We start from the raw sequence: 27,827 nt of genomic DNA, 5'->3' as shown, positions 1-27,827 counted from the left end.
ATATTTGACAACCAACTAATATGTCAATCCATTTTCTATGTCGATCGATACCATAGCCAAAGAGTCGTTCCTTCTAACATGCGAGTATTTTTGCAACAAGATGAAACTGCAAATGTGTTGACGAAGCAGTTTTTAGACATTGGAAATAGTGAAGTCGCAGTGGACACCTCGACAGGATTCATCATATTACCCGCAGAGTGCTGTCACATCACAGGAGATAATTCAGCGTGTTTTCCCAAATATAGCGCAACAGTTCAATAAACATAATTGACTGGTTGAACAAGCAATATTGGCGGATAAAAAAATTGACAGTCTTGCAATCATTCAGTTTTTTTTTTCAGGGACAGTTGGTTTCCTTTAAATCAGTCGACACCGTTATGAATCAAAATTACGTAGTCAACTAACCCACGAAGTTATTAGGCTCATCGGAATTGCCTAGATTATCACCTCCACTGTGTAATTGAACAAGACTGGCTGTGGAAAAAGTGATGAATAACGTTATGGAGGTAACAATCATAAAGGGAAAATACAAACGATGTCTTGATCCCTCGTATACCAATGATTCCAACGGATTTATCATTCGATTTTGAACGTTTACAATTTCCGTTATGTATGGCTTTGCGATAACCATAAATAAATCGCATTGCGCGTAGAAAAAACGTCATCGTTGTATTTACGCACCACAAAACAAAACAAAAAAAATATAGTTCATCAGGAAAGATTAAATTTATTAACCGACTGTATCATAACTGTGTATATCAGTCAATATAAAATAGAAACCTTATAAATAGCCAGTATTTCATGAAAACTCTGTTTTGTAAGTAATCATATGTAATTATTCGAAAATAATAATAAAACTTCATTCATTATATTTGTTTTAATAAAAAACGGATTCATTTTGGTCTTTTATTAATCGATTGAGGGAGTACGAGGTCTACCGGGTCAGCTAGTACAGTATAAATTAGTAAATCAAATTTATTCTAGCAGCTCTCAAAATAATTTATCAAAACCTGAACTATAATTTATTTGATTTGAACACAGAGAAAGGAGATAATATATAATAATTTTACCAGGTTATTCAACTCAAAAAGATACATAACAATTGGTTTTATTTCCCAAAATGAAATATACATAGGGTGGACATCGAATACATCGAAGACAATTTAAATTTTTGTTTATTTTGCCGCTGTTTTATTTCTGATGTCGAATATATATAAGCATACGTTGGTTTTATTTTAAGAAATACAGAATTTTTAAATTTCGTGAAACTAATGGATATAAAAATTATGGGAAATCATTCTTGAAAACAATATTTTTTCTATAAAAACCCTTCAAGAATGAATGCTATAAATAACTTCCACCATCTTTATAATTACAGAGTCCTTATCTTTTCCTAAAATTGGTATCTATTAAAGCTTGAATTTGGTTTCAATAATCACATCAGGCTACAAAACGCGCTTATCGGAATTAAATTTGGTTTATTGAATGGACGTAAAATGGATGCTTTATAACCATTCTAAACATCAAATCATCCACTTTTTGTTTTAAAAATTCCCAATATCAATGCGGCACGCTGCTATTGTAAATGTGCGGTCTAAAAATATAGGTCCAACAATTTAATCATAAACAATGCCACATCAAATTTGAACATATTTTATTTTTTGTTTCCTTTAAACATAACAAACATTCGAAATATACGAGGTGTCATAAAAATTGTTATCTTTTATCATAGCCCACTTAGTGACTTAGTTTTAGTAGTATCCTTTTTAATTTGTTCAAAGTTATGATGTGTTGTAATATTATTTACGAGCTATTTAAAAGTAGAAATGAATGAGTTACGACAACAACATTTATCTATAAATCTTATTATCTCTTATTCCTTCCAATTTCATCCACCTTGACTCAGATGCTTCTTTTACATTTTCAATCTATGCACTCCTTGGTCTTCATACGTTCTATTTGGTATACATTTTATCTCCAAGTTCTTATACTTTATTTTCCTTAATAAGTTTGATGTCTTAATCCATTTCCTTTTTTTTATTTGCATGGAGAAGCTCACTTTCCCTAGATGGAAATTCATTTTGTTTCAATGTCCATGTCCCAGCGCTGTACAGTATAATAATTCGTCAAATTTTAGCACAATTTCTGGTCCTCCAGGGAGTTTTATATTTCTAATTATTTATTTAAAAGAAAAACATATTCTTAATGGTTCATTTTCACCTTTTTTCGTTTCCAAACTTATCATTTATTTTTCAACCTATTCCATGGCCCTCAAGCATACTTTGTGGTTATTTCTGTGTCATATAAATATTCATCTTTTAAATATTTATTTATTTTTAAGAAGATCTTATTGACTAGACATTTATTAGTGTTATGCAGGTAGACTTCCTAAATATTTTTCTTTAGTATTAAGCTATAAATTCAAGAACTGGATTTATTTTTATCTGTAAAATTTGTCTCATATAATTTATGTTTCCTTGACACATTGTTTAATAATTTAAACGCTTTTCATCTTACCTTTTAATTTCAAAAGTAAATGTCATGAATGGGTTATTTTATGATGTTGAGTCTGCCATTATTGGTATCGAATTGATTTCATTTTGGAAATGAAATACCAAAATAACATTCGAAGAATAGTTAATCTATATTATCTTAAGGCCCAATAACAACCAAGCCTTCACCATAATTTCGACTGAATCTTCAAACAAATCAAGTTACATGGTTTCAAACTGATATTTCAATTACATTTTTAAGACAAAGGGAATATTTTCTAGTCTTTTTATAAGTTTCAAATACACTTTTCTTTTTCACTGTTTCTTTTTCTGGTTTTATCATAGTTGATGTTCATTTTTGAAGAAAAGATTTCAATAATTTTTTCTACACTTTTGAAGCAACTATATGAACTTAGTCTAGTATGTCTATCAATCATTATCAGAAAAGGTTCCGAAGAAAAAGACAATGACCCTTAGTAAAGTGAAAGAAGTAAATCTGTACCTGAATTCTTCAATGGATTAATACTCACTTAATTAGTTGTTATGGCAATATAAAATCTCGGCAGACCATTAAATCATAGGAATGAAGATGTATTTTGTATGGTAACATCTACCTGCCACCCTGAATATAACTCTGCGGGACACCTGTAGAGTTTTGGCCCACGCGAACCATAGAGTGTCAGTTGTAAATATAGCTTATTAAGTTGGTATTTTTCATTCTTCTTCTTATTGGCAGATGAATGCCTCTTGATAAATTCATATTGATGATAAAGTAGTGACGAATTTTTGCTTGAAAAAATATATTACTAAAACGGACTACTTATCGATTTGTCAATTTTTATAAATATTTATAATAATTTTGATTCAAAATTAAAAGTAATTGATATTGATTCACCAACTGGATTTATGAGAAAGCTTCATGTTTAGGTTAATGTTTAAGCTAAAAAATATTTACACATTATCATGAACACGAAGTATCAAACAATCTTAAAAAAAGGAAAAACTATCAACGCCGAGTATTATATGAACTTTTTGCAACGTTTAAATGTAGAAATCAAGCAAAAACGGCAGCATTTGGCTGAGAAGAGAGTGTTGTTTCATCAAGACCATGCTCCAGCTCACACACCTGTTATTGCAATGGCCTCGCCAGATTCAGCCCCCTCGGACTTTTTTCTGTTCCTGGACTTGAAAAAATGGCTTGGTGGTCAAACATAATGAAGAGATGATGTCGGTAGTTAATGGCTATTTTGAGAAGCTTGACGATTCTTATTATACATTCTTATTGAACACCACTGGGAAAATTGTATGGTGCTAAAAGTAGATTACGTTTATAAATGAATAAATTTTTCCAAAATTTTCGTGTTACAGTTACAGACTACAAATTAACCTTTAATTAATCAATTGTTTTACAATACATACCCACAAGTAAAATATGCGTTTTTCTTCTGCTTACTTCTAGAAGTTATATGTAGAATATTTCTTCTTCTCTAGTCAAGTTCCTGCATTATTTTTTGAATTTAGCTGAAAATAATTTGACTTTACTGTATATATATTCAATTTTTGGCAATTTAACAGATAGAAGAATGAAATAACATGAAAAACACAAGATCATTATTTGAAAATGTAGCAACTTTAGATGTGTAAAAAGTATGATATACCTATTCAGTAGATTACCTGTATACTATAATCACTCAAAGGTATATTAACCACGGAAAAAGCAATTAAAAATAAGAATTACCAAAATATTGGTGACGGAAAAATAATGAATGGAGTTGAATAGCGGAGGTATCGGAAATTTGTAGCATTATAACTTATTGTTCTGAAACACAAAATTTATTTTTTTGAACATCGTTCACTCAAAGCTTCAAAGGCTGAAGTATGTTACATCGTTGCAGCTTGATCTCACCTTTTCGATGTAATTTTAAAAATATAGTTGAGTGCTTCGAATCAAATCGATTTATTTGCTGATTTTTTTTATATGAATAAAATTTTTCGTTCACTCAAATGGAGATAGATGGAAAGAGGTGATAGTTGCGAGCTTTGTTGATAAATACCAAGACGTTGAATATAGTTCCAATTGAATTTCAAGTATTCTAATAAAAAGAGTACTGGGTGAATCAAATTAAATTCGAGCAAATGAATATTTTTGTCTACCTCAATTCAAAACTAGTGTAGAACCAAGATGTGTCAGTTAAATTGTATGAACTGACGATATCGAAAAATAATGAGTATTAGAAATACTTTCTTCGTGAGGAGCTTATGAATCAGATACTTTTTCATTTTAGTTGGACATGTTTGAAAAAAATAGAAATGGAAATATGGATAGACAAAAAGTACAGAAAAAAGGGAACGTATAGAAGTTAATGGAAATAATCCTGGAAATGTTGCCTATTTCCACATTTGAATTACAAATATATTGAAAATGATTAACTATATGTTTAATAGTGATTTTAATCAAAATAAAAAATTAAAAGATATTCATAGAATCTCATTAGATTAAGGACCTGGGGCTCTGGGCTATAGCCCCCCCAAGCCCCTGGCTTAATCCGGCACTGTAGATTACTATTCAATAATATCAAATTAGAGCTACTCAAATTACTTAATGCTGAAGCTTTTTTACCTTTCCAGGTGTAAGGCATGTTGAAGCTGAGTCATTACGTGGGCTTCCGTCTACACAGCAATTTCCATTCACTTCTATCTTGTGTCTTTTGTCTAATTTCCTGCCATTTTATGCATCGTTTTTCCTTGTTCTTAATTTCTTCTATTAAGCTCTTCCTCGATCTTTCTTTCTTTTTTTTTGGTCATGCTTCATATATTTTCCATACCGTTCTTCTTCCATTCTCATAACATGGCCAAACCATCTTAATTTTTTTTCAATTGGTTTTAAATTCAATTTTTCTCCTAAAGCGTAATTTCTTATTTTGTCATATTTTCAATTATTATCTATTTTTCGAATCAGAAGTATTTTTCCCTAATTTTCATTATCTTCAGCATCAAAACAATAAATAAATAGAAGATGAGTATACGTGTTAATTAAGTCTTTTCATTTGTTCATAAAAGTTAAAACAAAAAAACATAGCACGAATCGTGGCACGCAGTTAAAAAAATTACAAATTGAAATGAAATGAAGATGGCAATAATATTTTATGATTTACTGTTCCATCGACAGTCTGATATTAAAAAAAATGGATATATGATCAATACTTGGAATACTTCAATGTGAGACATCCAGTACTGTTTTTCAACATGGCCATAAACAACGGGTATCATAGTAGAGCTGTCATCTTCGAAGTTAAAAGTCATTATATGTTTATTATTACCTTCAGTGTACGATATATGATATGGAGTGTTGTGTACAAGCATCATGCACTTCAGCTGCATCGATGCATCGGCTTTCTTCTCACACACGAGTTTATTTGCTCACGTATGAAAACCAGAAAAGATGTTTTTGCTCTCTCAGGAATTAAAATGTTTTGGATGCTTTCGTTCTTTGTCTTCAAGGTCGGATTTAATCGCAACGAAATTGAGATCACTTCACTACACAATAAGATTACTATTCGAAATTAATTAAATCAATCGAAAATCAGCTGAAGCTAGTTATTTAAATGAGCTAAAAATCACATGAACTCATTATTTTCATCAAATAAAGTTGTTACGAAATGTCTTCCAGTAATTTTTGTGTTTATTAAGGAGTTAGTGTCTTGAAATTCGATGAAATTATAAGTATTTGTCATACCATGAATATATTGAACAAAGAAATACATAACTTTTGATTTGCATGAGCTAATCGATGAAAACAACAACAGTTTTATCATCGATATTTCTCTTCCTACGAAAAAAATAGATGATTAATTGTTATCATTGATTCTAATCATTTGTAATAAAATAGTGGAAAACGCAAATAAACAATAATATATCTAAGAATATCAATCAAATTAACTGTGAAAGTACATGTCTTCTCAAATGAGGAGTGAGAAATACAATTCTAAAGAACCACATTTCTATCAATTTGAAAATCAGTAGAAGCGCTCCGGATTTATTAAATTATGTAAGACAATTGGTTATAGGTTATTTCACCCATATTGGGCAAACCATGATTTTGTAGAGTGAACTGGATGAATACTTTCCACAATTGATAGAGTTGTTGCCTGCTAATTTCGTTATTGTCATACTATTCCAAGCTCAAATTAGCATTAGATTACAACTCTGCTTCAAGACGATAACAGAATAATAGTAGAATGCATAATTATCTATTGTGAGACAACAAATTAAATCCAATTAGATCAGTTGCTTTCCTAATAGATGATCACTCACATCTATCTTTTTATTCTTCTTGGTGTCCTCATTGCTGGTCGTGGTTCAGCTGATATCTTGGATCTGACCCGAGCTCTCCAAATTTTCTCCGGGTGGTATCATCTATGATATCTTGAATCTTCTCGTTCAATTCTTTCTAAATCTGCTGAATGGGCTATTCAGCTTGCCTCAGGTTGATTTTCTGCTAGAGCTGGACCTTTTTAAACACGCTGTTATTAGCTTCAATTGTATGTGGGTTTGTTTGTTTGTTTGTTTGTTTGTGTGCCTTATTACTATTAGTATATCAAACCACTTCAATTAAGTTCGTTCGTTGCAAATTTTCTCTTTACATAGAAAAAAATGTTACAACTGCACTCTGTTGAAGATTTACTATATTATCTGCATCAATATTACTTCAGAATTTAACACCTTAAATTTGGTTTTGTTGTTCGAGAGAAATTTTACATCCGTGCACCCTCTTCTGGAGATTTACAATGACTAGAGCTTTTTACCTTTTTAGTTTGATGTGTTTTAAAAGCGTGCTTTCTAGTTTCTGTTTCACACCAATCGATTCCTCTAGTCTTTCTGGTTTTATCGCTAGCAGATTGATTACTGTGGCAGAATCATCCAGATAGAGAGCTGTCATAGTGTTTGTTTCGTAGTTATGGAACCAGGGAAATAGTCTTTTTGCTATTCCTCCTTCAATTTATCCTATTTTTTGATAATGGGAACAAGTCAGCATGGTTCTTAGAAAGTAGAGTGATTTTTTAAAAAGTCCAATAGACATAAGTTGTCTATAAAAATCACTCTCTCATTGCTGCTTTCGCAAAATTGCGCAAGATTGCTTTCACAGTTGACATAATTCCACTGGAATTTTTATGCTCAAGGGAACGATAATATTTTCAAATCTGAATGTTAGTATTCAATTTAGACTTCTAATTCAGTATCGCCAAAATAGAAACGGATTTTATTGCGCTTGTCATGAGTGATTACCATTCTTATGAAAAAGTAATATATACACTATTATTACCTGAACCGTATCCGATCATATGGCTAAAGCTAAAAGCTACCGTACACGAAATACCAAGCCGTAAATCTATAATGGTGAATTTACTATACAGTGAATCTATTGTAACACCTATTTTTCAGAAGTTACCTAATAAAATAGTATTAAACCGTGAAGCTGTTAGGAAGGTATTGTTGAGTTCATCTTGCAGACATTACACAACTATTCAGAAAGATTTGAAACTACATACTGTATGTATAATGATATACAGAGGTGTGCTAGCTTACTGCACTCTAGAATTTCTTTGATATATTCGAATAGAACAGAAATTTAAACTATTTAGTACTATTTAAATATATTTGGCATATATCAATAACAGTGTATTAAATTTTTTGCTACAATATGTTGACTATGTTAGAAAATTTATTGATGGATCTGTATTATTAAACAGAATAATTTTGGTTATAGTACAAACAGAATTAGTGCTCAAAGAATCAATCTCCAATCGAAGCAATAACATCTACATATACGAGGATGATCCTAGAAGTACCTTGCCTGACCTGTATTAGAAAGTACACAATCTATACATCATATGTTTCAAGTTTGAAGACGCCACTTTGTTAATCATTTTTCATCAATAGTGAACGAAAAAATTGTTCACCGTTATGTGATACAATACATCTATTTGAAAGGTTTTATCCCAACTAATATAAAAGCTGAACTAGATTCTACTGTAGGTGAGACTGCTACTTTGTTATCAATAGTAAAATATTGGGTAGCAGGCTTTAAACGAAGCCGTACGACCTGCGAAGACCAGCATCGCATTGGTCGACCAAATGAGGTGAGAACTCCAGAAATATTGAAGAAAAACCACAAATACTTACTAGATGATCGTCGACTGAAAGTGCGCAAGCTTTCAAAAAACTGTGTGCAAGATGGTTGCCGCATTTGCTCACAATGGAACAAAAACAGCCTCATGAAGATGTTTCCATCGAGTGTTTGGTAAAGTTTCAAAGAAATAAAGTCGAATCTTTGAGCCGTTTCATAACCATGGATAAAACGTGGGTCAATCATTTCACACCATCACAACCAAAACAAAACGATGGACTGAAAAGGAAGAACCGGCTCCATATGACGTCATGGCGGTAGGTGTTTTTTGGGATACGCGTGATATAATTCTCATTAACTATCTTGAAAGAGGAGAAACAATCAACGGCGAGCATTATGCGAACCTATTGCAACGTTGGAGCGAAGAAATCAAGCGAAAACGGCCGCATTTCTTTTAATTAGGTAATTAAATTTAGATCATTGTCTGTTCTCAGTTTTGAAAAAATGGCTTGGTGGTCAAAGATTTTCCAGCACTAAAGAGATGATGTCGGCAGTTAATAGTTATTTTGAGGAGCTTGACTTAATGAACATCGCCTGGGAAAGTTTACGGAGCTAAAATGAGATTACGTTAAAAAATAAATATATTTTTCTTCAAAATTCTTGTGTTTTTTTTTTGTTGGGCCAGGTACTTCTGGGACCATATTCGTATTATATTTTTATGTTAAGTGTCAAATGTAAACAACGTAATATTAAGCCTCAAAAGTATATATTTGTGTAAAAAATACGGATTTTTTGTGATAATTATAGTGCCTATTTCAATTGATTGTTTAAACTATTCTGGTCCATTTTACGTAGGTTTTGAGGATTTGAGGTATTTAAGTACGGATTCATTGACAAACATTGACAATAATGACAAGTGAAGAAACGAAAGTTATAGAGGAGATTGGGAATACTGCTCGAAAAAAAAAAAAAAGAAAATCGTCTTCCATATAGTAGTTCAATTGTATTAATAATAATTAAATCAATAAAGTTCAACCCTACCACTATTCTTAGTTCAAAATGTGATTACGTACAAATAATGAGGTTGTTGTTCAAGGATTTATCACTTTTAGTTTATATTCATTACATAATCTCATACTGTCAGCAATAATAATAAAAGTATTAGCCAACAAATGCTAGAATATTTTTTTTCAATAAAATTAAAAAACACCATCAATGATTAATATCTTTACCTATGTATATGAAGGAGACGCTAACATGATTATATATTTAATCATATTATTTTTATACTGTGATGTTATAACAAACTTCATATTATGTAATTAAGGTAGTAATAGGTGTGAAATTGGTAATTATTAGTTTCCATTTATATGAAATAATGATTCAGATTCTCGTACTTTCCATCAATAATATTACAAAAAAAGATATTATGGTGGAGGAAGTACGTTATACAGGATCGTATTTGATGGTATATTAAGCTGGAAGTTATTTTTCATTAATTTACGGTAATTTTTTGGTGATTTCAACATCTGAAACATTTTAATATGAATTGAATAAATAATTTTAACACAAAATTTTTGAATGAATCAATTCTGTACATTGTGGGTCTATATCTTCATTGGTATTATTCAGGTATCATTTCAAATATATCAATGTCAGTAAATATCATCAAATTACTTTTCGTCGTGAATAACATGGTTCCCTAAACTCGTACGATTGAAGTAAACTTACTATCAAATCATCACTGGTTCACTTTTTATTAGCATAAAAGCAAATATTTTTGAAAAAAATTGTACTATGTTAACTGAAACATTTTAATATTTAAGATGGAGAGAGGAAATTGGAAAGTGGCATTTTCCCATCCCCATTAAAAATATTTTCACTCAATTGTTCAAATGATTGTAATACAAACTATTTGAATGCTTGCATTTCATTTCTGTTTCTATGTCTCTATTGATCTTTTTTCAGGTATCATTTCAAATTATTCTTTGTTGCCGTCTTCTCAGTTCTCTCTGAACAAAGTAACTAGTTGAAAGTTTAGCATAGAAACAACTATTTTTTCAAAAGTATGAAATTACATTAATATTTTAAGAATCCTCGTATAAAAATATTGGAATAAATATATAAATATCTAACAAAGTGCGTTCAGGTGAACAGGATACGAATTGTACACCCTTCAACCTCACCTGCAAATCTAAATAGCCTTGCAATTGTTGAAGCAACTTACTCATTGTGTCTATAAAATAAGAGCTATGGACTACCCCGTTATTATACCTAAACAGAAGTAAAGGTAATCTTCTATACGATAAAGTGATCGTTAGGTCTTTAAAGTATATAAAGGATGACTCCCCGGGGATAAATTACTACCTAGACTTTCCGGTATATTCCTAATCAGTATGTGAGACGAATTGGAGATGATTGAATGTACCATCTGGTAGGAGTGCGATCTTTTTGATTTTTTTTCCTGAGCAGTAATTACGAAACATGCGAAATATTAATCTTAATATTTCAAAGAGATTTGAGATTAATTGAAATCTATCTTTATTTTGTTATGTTCGAGGAATTAAAGCAAGATTCCATTCAATAACAACAATAATAAAAATATTTTAAAATCATTTCACGTGAAAATCAATAGTATCGACTTCGTGAACTAGCGGTCTAGTTATTATTATGGAATTGAGAGTAACATGTCGAAGATTGATACACGGAGTATTATATCATATGATAGAATCGACCCAAATGATGCTTCAAGCCAAAAATAGTTAAGAAAGAAGCAACAAACCCATATCTCTCATCGCTCTCTCCCTTAATTTGTTCTTTTGATTTTGCCAATGCGATTGTACTACTTTATAAGCAGTTCTTTCGGTTTTCTATTTCCTATTCTTACTTTTTTCATGTTATTTCCACCAATTCCTACTAACCTCAAGCTTTGATTAAGGATATTATTTTTCTTTTTCTTAAAGTTATTCCCAATATTGCTATTTCTATTTTAATTTGGGTATAATACATATCATTGTTTCTTTTGTATCATATTTTCATCAGCATAGTTTCATCATTCGTCTATTGATCTGCTTATTGCAAGCCATATTCAATTCTTATTGATTGATAGCTATCAAGTTATACAGATTGTATCTACTGCTTCAGATTAATATTGTAGATCTTGTCAAATCTTTCAATGCTCTTATGGATTCACTATAAACAATAAAGTTGTAGATCCTCTTCATCCTCCGAACCATTAAAGGTCACTATTTTGAATAACCTTAATTAATTTTCTAAATATATAACATGTCCTCTATATTGCGTTACATTTTGTTTTAATTAACCTCAAAGTATGACTATCATTAGCATATGATTAATGATTAAATTGTCGGAACTGGATGTACCAACAGGCTATTAGAAATTTCAAGCAACAATTAGTTTTATCAAGTGACGGCCATACAGCATTTCCACATCTACTGACACGACGATCTGTCGTTGAGCAGCAGTCTTCTCACTGGTGTTTTCGTGGTCATTTATCAGTAGTGCCGAGTTACTAGTAAGCTAATCCTACTCCAACAATTCAAAAATAGTTATTTATGTAACAAGTATGTGAAATAGCCTTTTCTCGACGAATGTGAATATTGTCACAATCACATGGGTCGAAAAAAGGCCTTTACATACGAATTGATTTCAATATTTCTTTTACTGGCGGAAATTATATATATTTTATAATTTTCCTTATGAAATATATCAAATATTTAATAATATTTCATACCTTTTAATGAAGATTAGAACAAATTATAAAAATAACAATCGAATTTGTGTTATTGAATTCCTTTCAGCGTTTATAAATGCCACATAAAAAATAAAAAATACCATCAGCCTCAGCCTCGTACTCTAGCCACTACACTACAGAGACCTTAATAATACGTTTTTACGCACTATTGCTTAAAGTAAAGTTTTACGCACTCAAAAGTGTGTACTTTACGTACGGTAGTAGAAAAATGATATTTTAGTCACTGTGTCTCTTAACATATCTTTTTAGAGACACGGAAATAATTTTTAAAAAAAGTTGGCACGCTAACTAATTGCTATTTGTGCTATATGTGCAATATACTGACGATACAGCGGAGTCATGCCGTATCGGTTGGTGTAAGAACGCCAATAGGATTTTAATAGAAAATTTTTGTTACAGGTTGTAGAGAAACTGCTTTCATATATGCTATTACATCGGCAGCAGTGACGCATTCAATAGCACGAGCTTGCAGTGAAGGTACCATTGATACCTGTAATTGTGATACTCATTACAAAGGTAGACCTCAAGTATTTGCGAATGGCAACAATGCAGCTGCTGTAGCTAACGTTCGAGATTTTGAATGGGGCGGTTGTTCAGACAATATCGGCTTCGGATTCGACGTAAGTCGGGAGTTTGTCGATACAGGCGAAAGGGGCAAGTCTTTACGAGAGAAGATAAATCTGCATAATAATGAAGCGGGGCGATGGGTAAGTATATTTCTGAATATTCAATCCTAATACTCCAAACTGTATCCAATTGCTGGAGACAAAACTTAATCCCTAATGATACAAAAGAAAAGTGTTGGCTGGAAGTGGAAAATTTGAGATTATTTACATTTGGAATAGACTCTAAAGTGATGTTAGATAGATATAGGAATAAGATTCTTTTGAAAGACTTCGCTGCTCTGGTTGTAAACAATGTAGCCTCGAGATAAACCATATAAAATCAAGTCTTCTAAGCGAACGAAAGTTAATTTCTGTTTAATCAAGAGAACATAGTGTCTTTATACAGAGTGGTATACAGATCGACCAGTTTAAAATGAAATAATGAAACACGTTCAAGATGGACAATCTAGAAATCTGTCTATTCCCGAGCACCTACTAACATTTCTTCAACATATTCTCTTCAATTGGGGGACATACCATTGAAGACAAAAAGTAATCGAGACTGGAAAATTTGAAAGAAGAGGGCTGGCGATTGACTGATATCTGTATTTTGGAAAGACATATCTACTAGAAGCAAAATTGACTTTGTTCAGTATTGCCTCACAATATAATGAATACTGCTAAATAGGAATTGAAATGAACTGTTATCTTTCTTTTCCCTCTCCGTTCAAATTATTATCATATCTAGCAGGATTTCAATTTACATGCCCTTGACATTATATTATATGCCAATTTTATATACTCAAATTCAATTATATTTAAATTGGAAATACTTTATTTTCCCAATTTTATTAACCAACCTGTAGCTTAAGAACATTTTATGGAAGAGCTATGGGAGTAAAATATAATATCAAAAAAGCTATTAATAAGAATGTGTTGAAAAAACAACAAATTCAAGCTCGTGATGATCATAATTCTGTCACGAATATAATCTGATGAAATAATGTAAATATTTCTTCGGTATATTAAAAATCTATGAAATATTAAAAGGTTTTTAATGTTGTCTAGTGCAAGAAAAAGGAATGATTTATGCGTAAACCAGTGATTACTACCGGGTGGTCTTATTAAGATGTATTAATATGTATTATACCTTGACTACTAAGACCACACATTACAAATAAAGTAACATTTTGCTCAAGGCAACTAAAATTTATTTTCATATTTTTATTAAGCCACTCATTCGATCGTAATGCGGACTTTATTGTGTATGTTTTTTAATTAGGACAACATTTTGATAGCTTACTATATATAAGTATACCAGGACAGTGGAAATTTTTTGAAAAATCAACAAAAAATAATTTTCACATTTCAAAATGTGATGAATAAAAGTTCTCGTCTTTAAAAATTAATGAAATATTGGAAGTTGATGATAACACAAATGAAATACTATATGGTGAACATATAATTACAAAAATATAAAGGAACCTTGATCACATACGAACTGAGTCTTCAATAATTAGCTGAGGAATCCGCTATTAAGTAAAGTAAAAATGCATCTTATGGTTAGATATATACAATGTGCAAAACTGGATGAAATTGTTGTAGTGTGTGAAAAAATAGAAAAAGAATGGATGAATACAGTGAACTGAACTTCACCATATCAGAATTATTTTTTTTTAAATTTCAACTTTATCAGATTGTATTTTCCATCCATAGCAATAGAATTTTACTCTACTCAATAGAGGATTTTTCCGCTAATTATTACCAACTTTCGTTTACATATCTGTACTTACAACTGTTGGACTAATTATTAGACGCCTTAGCCAAATTTTTATATTATCAGGTTCAGTTGAAGAAATAATTATTTCAGGACCTTGTAACCTTTTTTTATTTAGAAGAATTAACTTATCATCATAAAAATCTTGCGTGAGAGAAACGGTGCATTTGTGAAAAAAATTAGAATAGAAAATCGCACAAATCTAATAAAATTATTGTTAATATTTACAATCACAGCTACTAGGTGTCGGGTAAGACTTCAACATGTTGCGATGCCATTCTCTTACGCTTGATGGTGACCAATTTCTTCAGTTCAGTAAGCTCTCGTAGGTTCTCTATGGGGATCACATGAGGGGAGTATCCAAGTTATAGGTGAAATAGTGGAGATTCTTTCAGTCAGGAGAGGCATAGTACTAAATCGTGCATTAATATATATCCATGTATGCATCACCAAGCTTCTAGTTGTGGAAGTAGATGAGTTTCTAGTACTTATTAATGTTGGTCCCTGTCCCGTAGCATTTAGCTAGCATGAGAACAACATACTTACTGAACTCCAATCGACGATAGTTAAATGCTGTTTGCATATTGCAGTGACTGTTTCCATTATTTTTATAAGGCATGGTTTTTTAATAGACGGTAGACAAATCACACACTAAAAATGTGTAGTAGGCGGAAGTAATGTTTGATCATCTAATATTGTAACCAAAAAGTACCCTACTTAAACTTATATTGTAAAATGTGTCGGGTGATACCTCTTTCAAAAGATCTTTGCTGTAAACTCTGTTTGTTTCATGTTCGCAGAATATCTTAATATTAATAATTTATTGATTGACAACCAAACGACAATAATTTACTAATACCTCAAAACCACAAGAATTTCATGTTTTCATTTTCAAAATCTCCCTTAGAACAGTTATTTTCACAAACCTATTCATAAATTTCATAAAATATTACAAACGATTGTGAAAAGCAGAATCTTATAAAAGAGTCGATTTTCAATGCAAGTAATTTTCAATGGGGTAATTAAGTAGGGTAGCGAGTTCAAGTAAACGTATACATATACTATGATGAAATGTATCCCTCTTGAAATCAAGATCGATGTATGTCACTATTTTATAGAAAGTTATTTAGAATATATAGTTTTCATCGTCTAAGAAAAATTATCTGCATTAGGTTCTTTATTCAATTTATAGTCTGTTATGTTTATACTACCTGAAACTTTCTTTTTTGATTTTAAATTTGAGTCAAACATCAACAATTTTCTAATTCCCGCAAAGTCGAGTAGAACTGTTGTCAACCACATCCTTATATTTTACTTGCAAAACACGCTTTAAATTGACGACTGTTAAGGTAAAAGAATAAGAAAAAGAAGTCGGTTGAGCCGTTATAAAGTACCATTTATTTTCCGTGATTTCCAAAGGCGTAGAGTACGCATAAAAGAAAGGTTTCTTTGGAGAATCAACAGAAATTGTTCATTATTTTGCAATAACTAAAACTGATAAATACAGTTGATAGTAGATCTCTGATAATGATAATGTTAAAATATGTATCCACTTTTCACTTAAATGAGTCTATTTATATCTACCATACATTTCTTATAATGATTCTATAAGAAGTGAGAGGACTAGTGAACTTGGAGTTCGTAAATTAATCTAGCCGTCTTGGAGACTGGCCAAGAATGTTGATGTAACTCATAACGAAGCAGGAAATTAATAGTTATGATAGATACTTGGAGGTAATTGATAGACCAGAGAACAAAATTAAGACAAGTACTTATACATTGCAATATGCAGCAGGTTTCCTTAAACTCAAAGCTACACAAGAATACAAAAATATACTTTCATATTTTTAGGATTCTTTGTAAACTTATAAATATTTCTTACTTTCTGGAAATATAGTAAAAATTAGATTTTTCAAAAGAATTGTTTTATTAAATATATCTCTAAACTTTCTTCAATATTCTTGTCAATTTTTTTTAATAACAACATGAAAATTCATTTTAATTTATTGATTCATCCATAAAGGCGATCTACCATAATTTTTACCCAAGATAATCAGAAATAGATCTACCGAGTGTTGAATTTAGGCGAAAAAATTGAATGATTGACTATAATGAAAGTTATTCACTTTTTCTTCAAGTAAATCAAATGTTTATTCGGTTTTAAAACTTTAAGTGTATGAATATTACGTTTCACATGCTAAACACGATTCAACTTCAACTTCAACAGAGTTTCTGTTATTTTAATTTGAAAAAAATTCCGATATATTTGAACTGGAGCCGAAATATGCGCTAGATCCGTATGAGAGAATTGAAATTTGAAGTACATTAACCACTTTCATTCCACATGAAACATGTTTTTTTTTCTTTTCTAAATACATATAAATTTTCAAAAATTTCATTTCATTAATTTTACCACTAAAATTGGTACGTGAGAAGTAAGTAAAACTATTAACAATTGGATATTATTGTGGTATATTTATTTAAAATTTCCATGTATGAATTAGAATTTTAAATTACAATTAAGCTGGAATTTCTATTCATACCGAACATACCACACAACACTCATAACTACCCAATCATAGAACGAAGTTAAACTGTTCATTTTTAAAAAATCTAATTGATTTATTGTTGCCGTATGTTGATGAATCTCTACAAAATAAGCAATATACCTAGAAGCTGCTACTTTTCTATAACATGAAAATGGGCATACTTAATAAGATTCTGATTTTATTTTTTTTTTGTCTATAAAGTATAGAATCATGGGATTTAGCAGTAACGTTGAAAGTTATATTGGGGTCTCAATCAATCACAAATTTTTTTTATTAATAGCTTGTGTAATAGAAAAAACAAATTATTTTTTATCCATGTTTATTATACTCACATATAAATCAATATGTTAAAGAAAAAATTACTTTTTTGCAAAATCCAGAAATGATGATAATTTCCTCGTTTTATAGAATCCTTTGAATCATTTTGTGCTGCATTTATATATCCGTATTTAGTATTTTTGGAAAAAATATGTTGCTGCCACTGGCCCCTTCACTTACACGGCTAAATAGCCAAGAAACATATGTTTTGTGGAGCATTAGCCCGTGTAACACGGTGTCTCACAACGGGGAGTCAGCTAGTCTCTTTACATCTAAGAGACACATCTGTGCCCCATAGGGCGCCCCATTACATCTTATAAGATAGCACTCGAATAGAGATGAGGACAAATTACATACATGAACAAATGAGTCTAACAGTTTTTTTTATTGGCGACTACAGTAAAATTCTTTGAATATTTCAACTGGAATTAGCTTAGATCATGAATGTTAAGTGAAATAATTGTTAAATAGACCTTCCAACACTGTCATTTTGATGGCTATTTTAATAGCGTATCTAAAGTTGTACATAACTGAAAAATATAAAATTTTCTTTTCTTACAAATCAAAAATTATGAACAACTATGAACGACTATATATTCACTGCTTTTTCAAAAGTAGAATTCGAAATTAACAATTTCATAGAAAATTCCACATAACTTAGTAGTATTTATTGTTGTATCAAGTTTTGATTTTGTTATTTATAAGAATTTATATGAATAAATAATAATATTAGCCGCAAAAGTATTAAAAATAGAACGAGTTTCAGTTAAGATAACACCAGACGAACAGGATTAAGAAACAGAAGAAATTATGACGAGCTTGTAATCGACGGCACTTAAAAATAACTTAATTTTTATCAGTAGCATAACATATTCCTGTCAGAATGAACGAAATTAGCTTGAACCAGCTGTATTTCACCCTCGAACTACTCTGCTATCGGTAAAATTAATTGAGGAAGATAAATAGAAGAAAATATCTGCTCTCATTAGTGGTATCGACTTCAAAGAAAATATATATCGACCAGAATTCGTGCAATCACAACTGCCAACATAAATATTGGTACGTGAAGCGAGTGCTGTCACATTGAGAAATGAAAGCATCGCCACGATTTGTTCTTCGCGTACATTCTCCAATTCCAAGCTAAATAGAGGAAAACTACATTGTAATTAATGAATCGGTGTATCATGTGAATATTAAGTAGATTTGTTGCTGGTTTGTCTAATTCTCGGCTTTCGACAATATAAACAATCCTACGAAATAAAAGTGCAGATGGAGGACGAGATTCTGCAGCTTATCATAAGACTGACACATTATTACTATCATTTTCCAAGTAGCACAACTAGTTTTATTAACGAAAAATAACCGATTACATAACTATTTTCGTAAACTAAATGGTATTCAAAATAGTTAGAAACATGTCCTTTATTTGAATAGCACTTGTTTATCTGCATAGGACAATTTAAATTGACCATCCTATTGAGGTAGTGAAAACACAAAATATCAAATATATAGAGATAGAGCAGCACCACAAGAGAACTCTTTTCTATCTATTTTATTATACTCTTAAGCCACTACTCAGTAATTATATTTTATCAGTAAAGAATCATATTTTACCACTTTTCACTTATCATTTGAGAGATTTACTTTTTTCTCGATCATAACCTCTCTAGAATAAATATTATTGATCATGAAACGTTGAAGATAATTATTTCACCAAAATTTATCAAGAAAATCCACTTTACAGTGAAACATGTCTAAGATAATTCGAAAAACGACAACCCTTCATTGAATGTGATCAAATTCAACTATTCATATAATTCTTCCCTATTGTTATATATTGTTTTAAATAACCCTTAGACAAAGTGAATGACCTAATGCGAGCTCATTATTATGTAATTCTTAGTAATTTTTCAGTTAACAGTTTGGTAGGGAGACTCAAATGACCCAATCATTAACTTCTTTTTGAGATACGGCTGTTCTCTAATCAATATGAGTGCCAATATCACAATGACATCACATTCTAATCATTTTATTTATTTTTATTTATTGTCGTACATATTACGAATAGATCAACTGATTTGGAAAGACACTAGAAAATGTTGAATGAAGTTGTCACACTACAGATATATCTGTAGTGTGAAAGCTGAAATAATATATCAACAAAGTTCAATAACTAAGTTAATTCATCTGTTCCCGCGAATATTTTGAAGCTTATTAGAATAGTTAAATAGGGGATATAAAACTTCTTTTAGATCTCTTGGACCGAAAGCAGCTTCTGTGTGTAAACGATGCGAACAACGGTACTTGTGTACCAATTAAATAACTTTAACGTTTCTCTTGAAGCTCATAAAAAACAACAATAACGCTGTTTTATGAAAGCTTGGAAAGGAAGTAGAATAAACGTTTATAAAAAATAAATCTTTCACCGAAAGGTATAATAAGCTAAATTACCCTTATAAACCCTTGATATTTGTAACATTGCAGTTATATGATGTTTATAGAAGTAAATGAGTGTGTTATTTGGGCTATTCCAATTCCATGTCACTGCAATTGAGTGATTCCAACCCCGTGTCACGTCTCATGTGTCACTTAAAATGTGTGATATCACTTTCAACTTTACCAATGACAAACAAAAAAGACTTCTGATAAAAGGATTGTAATAAAAAATATTAAAAGCAGACAATATCACGAAAAACGTAAAGATCCAGAGATTAAAGGGTGTGTATTGTTTTAAAAAGGTTATTTACTAGTTATGTGCTATCGAAAATGTGAATTTATCAAATCCTTGAAGCAGTTACTGCTTTATTCCTTGGGGAAAAACAACGAAATTTATTGTTTTTTATGCTCCTTCCTTTGAACTGGATCAAATATCTCAAGATAATTCGTTTTTCTCTCAAAATTGCTTTGGTATTAATCGAGAACAAGGAAAATCACTATAGCAAGATCCATTGAGCTAGCGACATAAGTCTGTGCACGCTAGAAGCGCTTTCATATTGTAGTTTATATTTTGTAATGACCAGCAATGGTTGACCGTTGTACCAATGGGAATTAGTGACAGCGGCATATCATTATGTTAAGCTATTTAAAATTTTATCAATAACAATGACTGTATGAAACAATTCAAGATATCATTAACTAATGTTTTAATGTTATCAGGAAAGAATATTTGGAGTAAGCTTTACTCATTTCAACTCCCCCATTATGAAAATACACTCATTGTACATATTATCAAAACAATGAATTATTTCAGAATCATCAATAATATTTCCATTATTTTTGTTAATGTTGTGGTATATAATCTCAAGTGATATTTCGAGTCGCAAAAAAGGAATGTACGACTTGTTTGGTTTTCCAACTACAAGTTCTAGGCTTCGAGCCAATCATAAATTTGTATAATTACTCTGGTATAAACCACTTAAGCAATAAAATACTGAAGCGTGAAAAGATTTAGTACGAAACAGTTTCTGCGCTCGAGAGAAAAAGTATAAATCGCACTCCACACTACTTCGAGTCTAAGAAAATATGCAAATTAAACTTAATTCGTCATGAAACGTGCAATTTCAATAGAAATTCCAGTGCTGTAATCATGGATATGGAATAAGGATTATATCTAGATATTTAATAGTATAACAAAATTTGTTTCATACACGTAAATAATTTTGAGATTTTGTAGCCCTCTGTATGAAACGAGATTCTGGGAATAATACTACAAGTTAGATTATATTGGGTTAGGTAAGGTAATGAAGGAAGTCTATAATATTAGACTATTGAAAACGATCATTTATTCAATCATTTACAGAATGGTTTTTATGTTATGGTCTGTTCTCACAAAAAGGTGTATAGCCCATAATTATATATTCTATAATTATTTTTTCTAAAACTAAAAAGATGATACAACTGGAACTGAAGATATAAATCAAACGGATAACCCCGCTACCAGATCATCATCTTAATATTTTGGTTCTGCAAGACAGCACAAGGTCAATTGCAGTTCAAAGATTTGAGATATTTAGTGATCGTGACTCTTTTGACAACTAATGTATTCAAAATTAAGTAGTGAGAACAATTATGATGATTTGTTGTTTTGGGAAGAAGATTAAATCGTTTACCCTGTCCTCCACAAACTCTAGGGATACTTCCACTCAAGAACATTTTATTTGGAGTGTTTTGAGTGCATAATACAACGTGCTCTATCCAATATTTCACTTAGAACGAATATTTGTTTTTTTTTAAATTTCATGGTTCAGTATATATCTATACGATTTTCTTCAATTCGTCAATTCTCTAATATTTTGATTTATATTTTCTAAATAATGATAATAAACAACTGTATCGGCCTAATTTCAGTCTTAAATCTAACCTTGATAAATATTTATTAATATATCATTTGTAGGAACCACATATTCTCTATTCTAAGTTGTCTAATATTCTGTTTTTCATATATTTGATTCTGTTTCAAGACTTTTTATTATCAAATATATGTGGCTCAATATTTCTTGGTTCAATTAATATACTTACTTATTGATAACTTTTTGATCTATTCTATAAATATTGGGCTATCTGTCCTATGTGCACAGCATCACAATTTTATTACTTATATTTTTTGGTTTTGTATTTCATCTTGTTCTCAATATTAATATTGATTTACTATTTGTAGATTCAAAGGGTCAATAAATTAATTAATATTATTATGAAAGTTGTGAAAATCATATTATATTTTGATATAGAACAAAATTAGGTCAAATCACTAAATGATCACTGTTATGATAGAAGACTATTCGAATAGTAATGATTAATTAACACAACTTTCCTCGACTATTACTTACGCCTTCTTCAGGAGTACCTAATTTAAAAACTACGACGATAAAACTACGAAGAAGTTGCTGTATTTGATTTACAATGTTCTGAACGTAGTCTTTCACTTCATGAAGAAGCTATTGAATAAATCGTTTTTATTCTCGAATTCGATGTGGTTACAATATATCTAATTATTTAGGAACCCATAAAAATCGAATTTAGAAGCGCTCCTTCTATAAATCACTTTCAAACGTAATTATTCCAACTCGTTCAATATAATTTAATTTAAATCGTTTTATGCAATTGCACAATTAGAAGATTGTTAGTTGATCAGATTGTCCGTAAAATTGTAAGCAGTCATGATTTAATGATATGCTATTGGTTACTTAATAGCGGTTAATACCTTTCATCGGAAGAGTTGACTAGTGGAAAATGGGTTAGTTGTTTCAATCAATTATTATTGGTAATAACGCCTTAACAAATTGAAATTATCATCGATTTAGTAAGAAAAAAGTGTGATGTAAGTTTATGATAATGCGATTTGTGGAAGCTTTAGATATTCCACTACACTATTTTTTTAAGTGATTTGACAGCAATGGCCATTGGCCATATACATTATATATTATTACCGCTTATGAAAGAATATTAATGTCTTTATGATATTGTGAAGCTAGTATTTACACTTGAGGACGTTGGCTCTTATTTTAATGTTAGCTCCATATTATGTTATGCAGGACTATTTTCGGAGGCATTGAGTGGACGTTAAGTTAATTTTGTGCAGTTAATACACAGTCCTCTATGATTAATAAAATTAGCTAAATTGGATGGTAGTCGTATCTTCTTTGGCATGTTAGTCAGTAGTTTTAATGACATCAAGGTAGAAACCAAATAAGTAATACTTCTAAATTTCAGCATGAAAGATTTCTTATATGTCATAAATTTTTTGCGATAGTGGTTCATAAGTCAGTTTAGATTTCAACAGTAGATTTCATATCTAGTACAAGTTCAAACTCTTCTAAGATTCTTGAGCTAAACTTCAAACTTAAAATACTGGGATGGTCCTAGAAGTATCTGGCCCGACGTAGAGATGTAGATATTAAAAAGTACAAAATCGAAATATACGTTTCAAGTATTCGTTTGACAGCTATCAACAAAAACAGCATCGTGAAGATGATTCCATCGAGTATTTGTCAATTTTTCTCAGAATTAAAGCTAAATTTTGGCACTCTTTCATGACCATGGGTGAAACGTGGGTCAATCATTTCACACTCGAAACAAAACAGTAATCAAAACAATGGACTAAAAAGGAAAAACTAGCTCCAAGGTAGGCAAAGACCGTTCCATCTGTGCGTGGGATAATTTTCATTGACTAGCTTGAAAAATGAAAAACTATCAACGGCGACTATTATGCGAACTTATGGCAATGTTTGAACGAAAAATCTAGCAAAAACGGCCGCATTTTACAGAGAAGAAAAAAAATGCACCAGCTCGCACATCGGTTAGTGCAATGCTCATAATTAATAAATTAAAGTTTGAGTTGCTACCTTATACACCCTATTCGCCAGATTATTTCCTAGTTTCTAGACTTAAAAGAATAGCTCGGTGGTCAAAGATTTTCTAACAATGAAGAGGTGATGTCGGCAGTTAGCGACTAGTTTGAGGACCTTGACGATTCTTATTAGAAAAATGGTATCGAACTTATTGAACATCGCTAGGAAAATTTTAACGAGCTGAAAAGAGATTACGTTGAGAAATTAATATATATTTGTTTCCAAAATTTCTTTGTTGGGCGAGGTACTTCTGGGACAATCCTCGTAGTGGCAAATGATATTAGATGATATCTAGCTACAAAGGTCACTACGTATATTTTTAGATGGCACAAAAAAGAGGAGTAGAGCTGGCAATATAGTATAAGTAGTAAACTATGACTGCAATTGAGTCGCTATTATCACATTGTAAATAGTGGAACAAATGATTTCCAATTTCCAGAAAAGACTTTCTCATTTTTTAAAATATATATCGTCATCTTCATAATAATATTATATTCTATGTTTCTATTTTCAATTATAATAATATTTTGTTCTTTGGTTTCAGCATGTTCAATCTCAAATGAGACAAGAATGCAAATGTCACGGGATGTCCGGTTCATGTACAGTAAAAACCTGCTGGATGCGTCTTCCTACTTTTCGTGTGATCGGTGACTTATTAAAAGATCGCTTCGATGGAGCGTCCCATATAACCACCTCGAATGGAGGTAATGGCAGAAACAATAACAAAGGACATAGTAATCGGCTGCCAAAACATCCCAAGACGAACTCTATAATGTCCAACAGCATCCACGCTAAACGGGAAAATAGAAGAAGACAACACAAATATAACTTTCAATTGAGACCTTTCAATAAAGATCACAAACCTCCCGGTATTAAAGATCTCGTATACTACGAAATATCTCCAGGATTTTGTGAAAAAAATCCTAAACTGGGTATACAAGGTACCCATGGAAGATTATGTAATGATACTTCCATGGGTGTGGAGGGTTGTGATATTATGTGTTGTGGAAGAGGATATCGTACACAAGAAATTATGGTAGTTGAAAGATGTAATTGTACGTTCCATTGGTGCTGTGAAGTCAAGTGCGATATTTGTAAAGCTAGAAAAACTATACATACTTGTGTTTGAAAATACGTCGAAATATGCATATTTTGTCAATTTAATGTAGTCTAATTTATACTATCGAATTTAAAAAGCCTATTCAAATATACATTGTCAAAATCTTTCACTACGACAAGATATTGGTGACAACTAGAACAATATTTCACCTCTCATCTAATTTTTTATTTGTTAGCAAAATAGTTGATACTTCGTTGACTATTGATGTATAAATGGTGCCAAGAATAGAAAATAAAACATTTCGATTTATCAGTATTATATTATGTAAAATAGAAAGACTGAAACTTTAGATATAGAAATTACTGATATGTATATAGTAAAAAACTGACTTTTCATTTTATTAATGAGATGATATGCGTTTCTCAGCGAAAACTTAAAAGTGCTTAAAGAAGAATTTGATTTTTTATTAACTCATGAAAATAAAATATAAATGTAATCATAAAATATTTGTCATTTCATATTATTAAATGTGGATTCAATTACCCAAATTTACAAAGTGGTATACAATAGTCACACATTTTCCGAAAATTTTTTTATATCAATCATCTTTGCACGGCATTGCGTAAACATTAAAATAAGATCTAAAAATCAAACAGTAACTAGCTTAGTTACTACTAACTTACTCAACACGATCGTCATATTTCTAACACAACTTGTTTACGTTTAAAGTACATTTCAACACGTGCATTACTGTGCTTTTGAAACCTTACTTCACTCACTCAAAGGGTATAATTTTCTCACTCTTCCTGCATTATCAATGAACTGGATTACCTCCATGACGATGTCATCGTAGATCATAACTCGTAGTAAATTCAGTCAACAGTATGCATATTCCGATCTTATGGAGGCTACTATTTCGAATGTACTACGATGTTTTTAGTACCTCGATTATAAAATATTTGATACCATAGCATCATAGCTGAATATTATATAGATAGAATGAAGTTTTATCAAATCAGCAAATAGATTTCTTTATATTTAACTTGAGGTTATTCCCTTTTTCCTGAGTTTATAATTCATTTTTATAGGTATTGAGTTATATTGGTAAAATTTACGTGTATGGATTTGAACTCATTTATTTTAATCCTCCACATTTTTGTCGATTTATGTACATTATTGATTGATACCCGTAACTTTTCTATCGTTTACTGTCTTCCCGCTAATATGACAGTATCGTTCATAAATGTTGAAAAAATATAATTTCATAATTTTGCGATGCCATTCGTGAACAAGAGGTATAGATGTTTCAACACACTGCCCTGTGGCACGACTGCATTAATTTTCTCAAGTTCACAACAGTAAACTAATTTTTTATAATAATTTTAGTTAAACATCCATCGTCACGTCGATAATAACGTTACTAGCAATTCTAAAAAAGTATGTATATAGAACAAATTGTTATGTATTTGAATTGGAATATTCTTTCATAGCTGCATGAATAATAATTTATATTTGTATTATTTTATCTTTGAAATTTAGTGTTAATATAATTTATTCGTACTGTATATAAAAATATCAGCGTAGTATCTCATAATTGTAATATACATATGTTTTATTTATTATTTTATCATATCAATCTATTAATTTATTATTTAGCAATGTAAATTGATATTATTGTGTATATAGATGATTTTTTTGTAAATATGTTTAATCTTTTTTCATTCTAATAAAAGAGTATAACTGTACACATACATGTGATGATTTTTAATAAAATTAGAAAAAATGAACTATTGTATCATTTGTCCCTCCATCATGAAACCAAGTTTCTTTTTTTTAGATTATTTTATTCGTTGTTTGTTGGTGAGTGAATCCACAATCTCAAGTTATAATTTTGATTTGAATTTTGAGATGCTTAAACATCTTACATCCGTTTTAAACTTGAGGCACTTACTTCAAATGGATGATCTTTCCTATATTTCGATTAATAATTTCTTGGAAAAATTTCAACTATTTTTAAGTATCAGTCTTACAATCAGCGTCATAACAATCTTAGTGTAGAAAGGATAGAAATTCTGATGATGATTGGTTTCGGTAATCAAATTAGATATCTTAAGAAAGGATATGCTCTATTAGACGAAGCGCATTATGTGATTCCTCCAAGAGCTAGATGCACAGTACGCAGCATTGCTGTAAAATTTAATGAAACGGGAAGCGTGAGATATTTTTCTGTCATTAGAAGACAACCATCACGTAACTACAATAGAAATTGCCTTACAACAAAAAGTTAATCAGTCGTTTGAAGTGAAGTTTTTTAAAAAAGAAAAATTGCACCCATACAAAGTTCAACTTGTTTACGAACTCTCAGGAGATGATCCGGATAGATGTTTGGAATCTTGTGCAATCTTCATGAGACATTGTGATAAAAATTCTAATTTTTTGATAGTGTTGTATTCTCTGACGAGGTAACGTTTTATTTGAGTCGTACAATAATGGGCTTTGGGGCAAATCTTCACTGGATTCAGACAAAACACACCTAGCGTCTCCAAAAATTAATGTTTAATTCGATAGCTGACCACAACCACTTTACAAAACTTCGCAGATGATCGAAAATTCTTAAGATCGGGTCTACTATAGTTTTGTTTTAATTGTAGTTAATTTTTTATTACTAAGCAGTTCATATCGACTTCTATTAATTGACCTTTTATAATGCATAAAAAGTAGACCTTATCAAAAAAAATTTAGCTGAATAAAATAGACTGTTTGAAATGTTTTACGTT

The 27,827-nt window shown here is 30.7% G+C and overlaps 1 protein-coding gene across 1 annotated transcript in view; it reads left to right on the top strand.

Annotated features, from left to right (window-relative positions):
* The window catches only part of LOC130899450 (protein Wnt-1), a 56,845-nt gene extending 30,011 nt beyond the window's left edge, over window positions 1–26,834 (top strand). Inside the window, exons 3-4 of the mRNA XM_057809389.1 lie at window positions 12,794–13,101; window positions 24,535–26,834. Coding sequence (XP_057665372.1) covers window positions 12,794–13,101; window positions 24,535–25,119 — 893 coding nt within the window. The 3' untranslated portion in view covers window positions 25,120–26,834. The remainder of the gene's footprint in view (window positions 1–12,793; window positions 13,102–24,534) is intronic.
* Window positions 26,835–27,827: the final 993 nt, after the last annotated feature.

Source organism: Diorhabda carinulata, chromosome 11, assembly GCF_026250575.1.
Source record: "Diorhabda carinulata isolate Delta chromosome 11, icDioCari1.1, whole genome shotgun sequence".
Classification (NCBI taxonomy): Eukaryota; Metazoa; Arthropoda; class Insecta; order Coleoptera; family Chrysomelidae; genus Diorhabda; species Diorhabda carinulata.
Note: the sequence above shows the minus strand (reverse complement) of the source record. Positions and strands in the feature narration are given on the sequence as shown.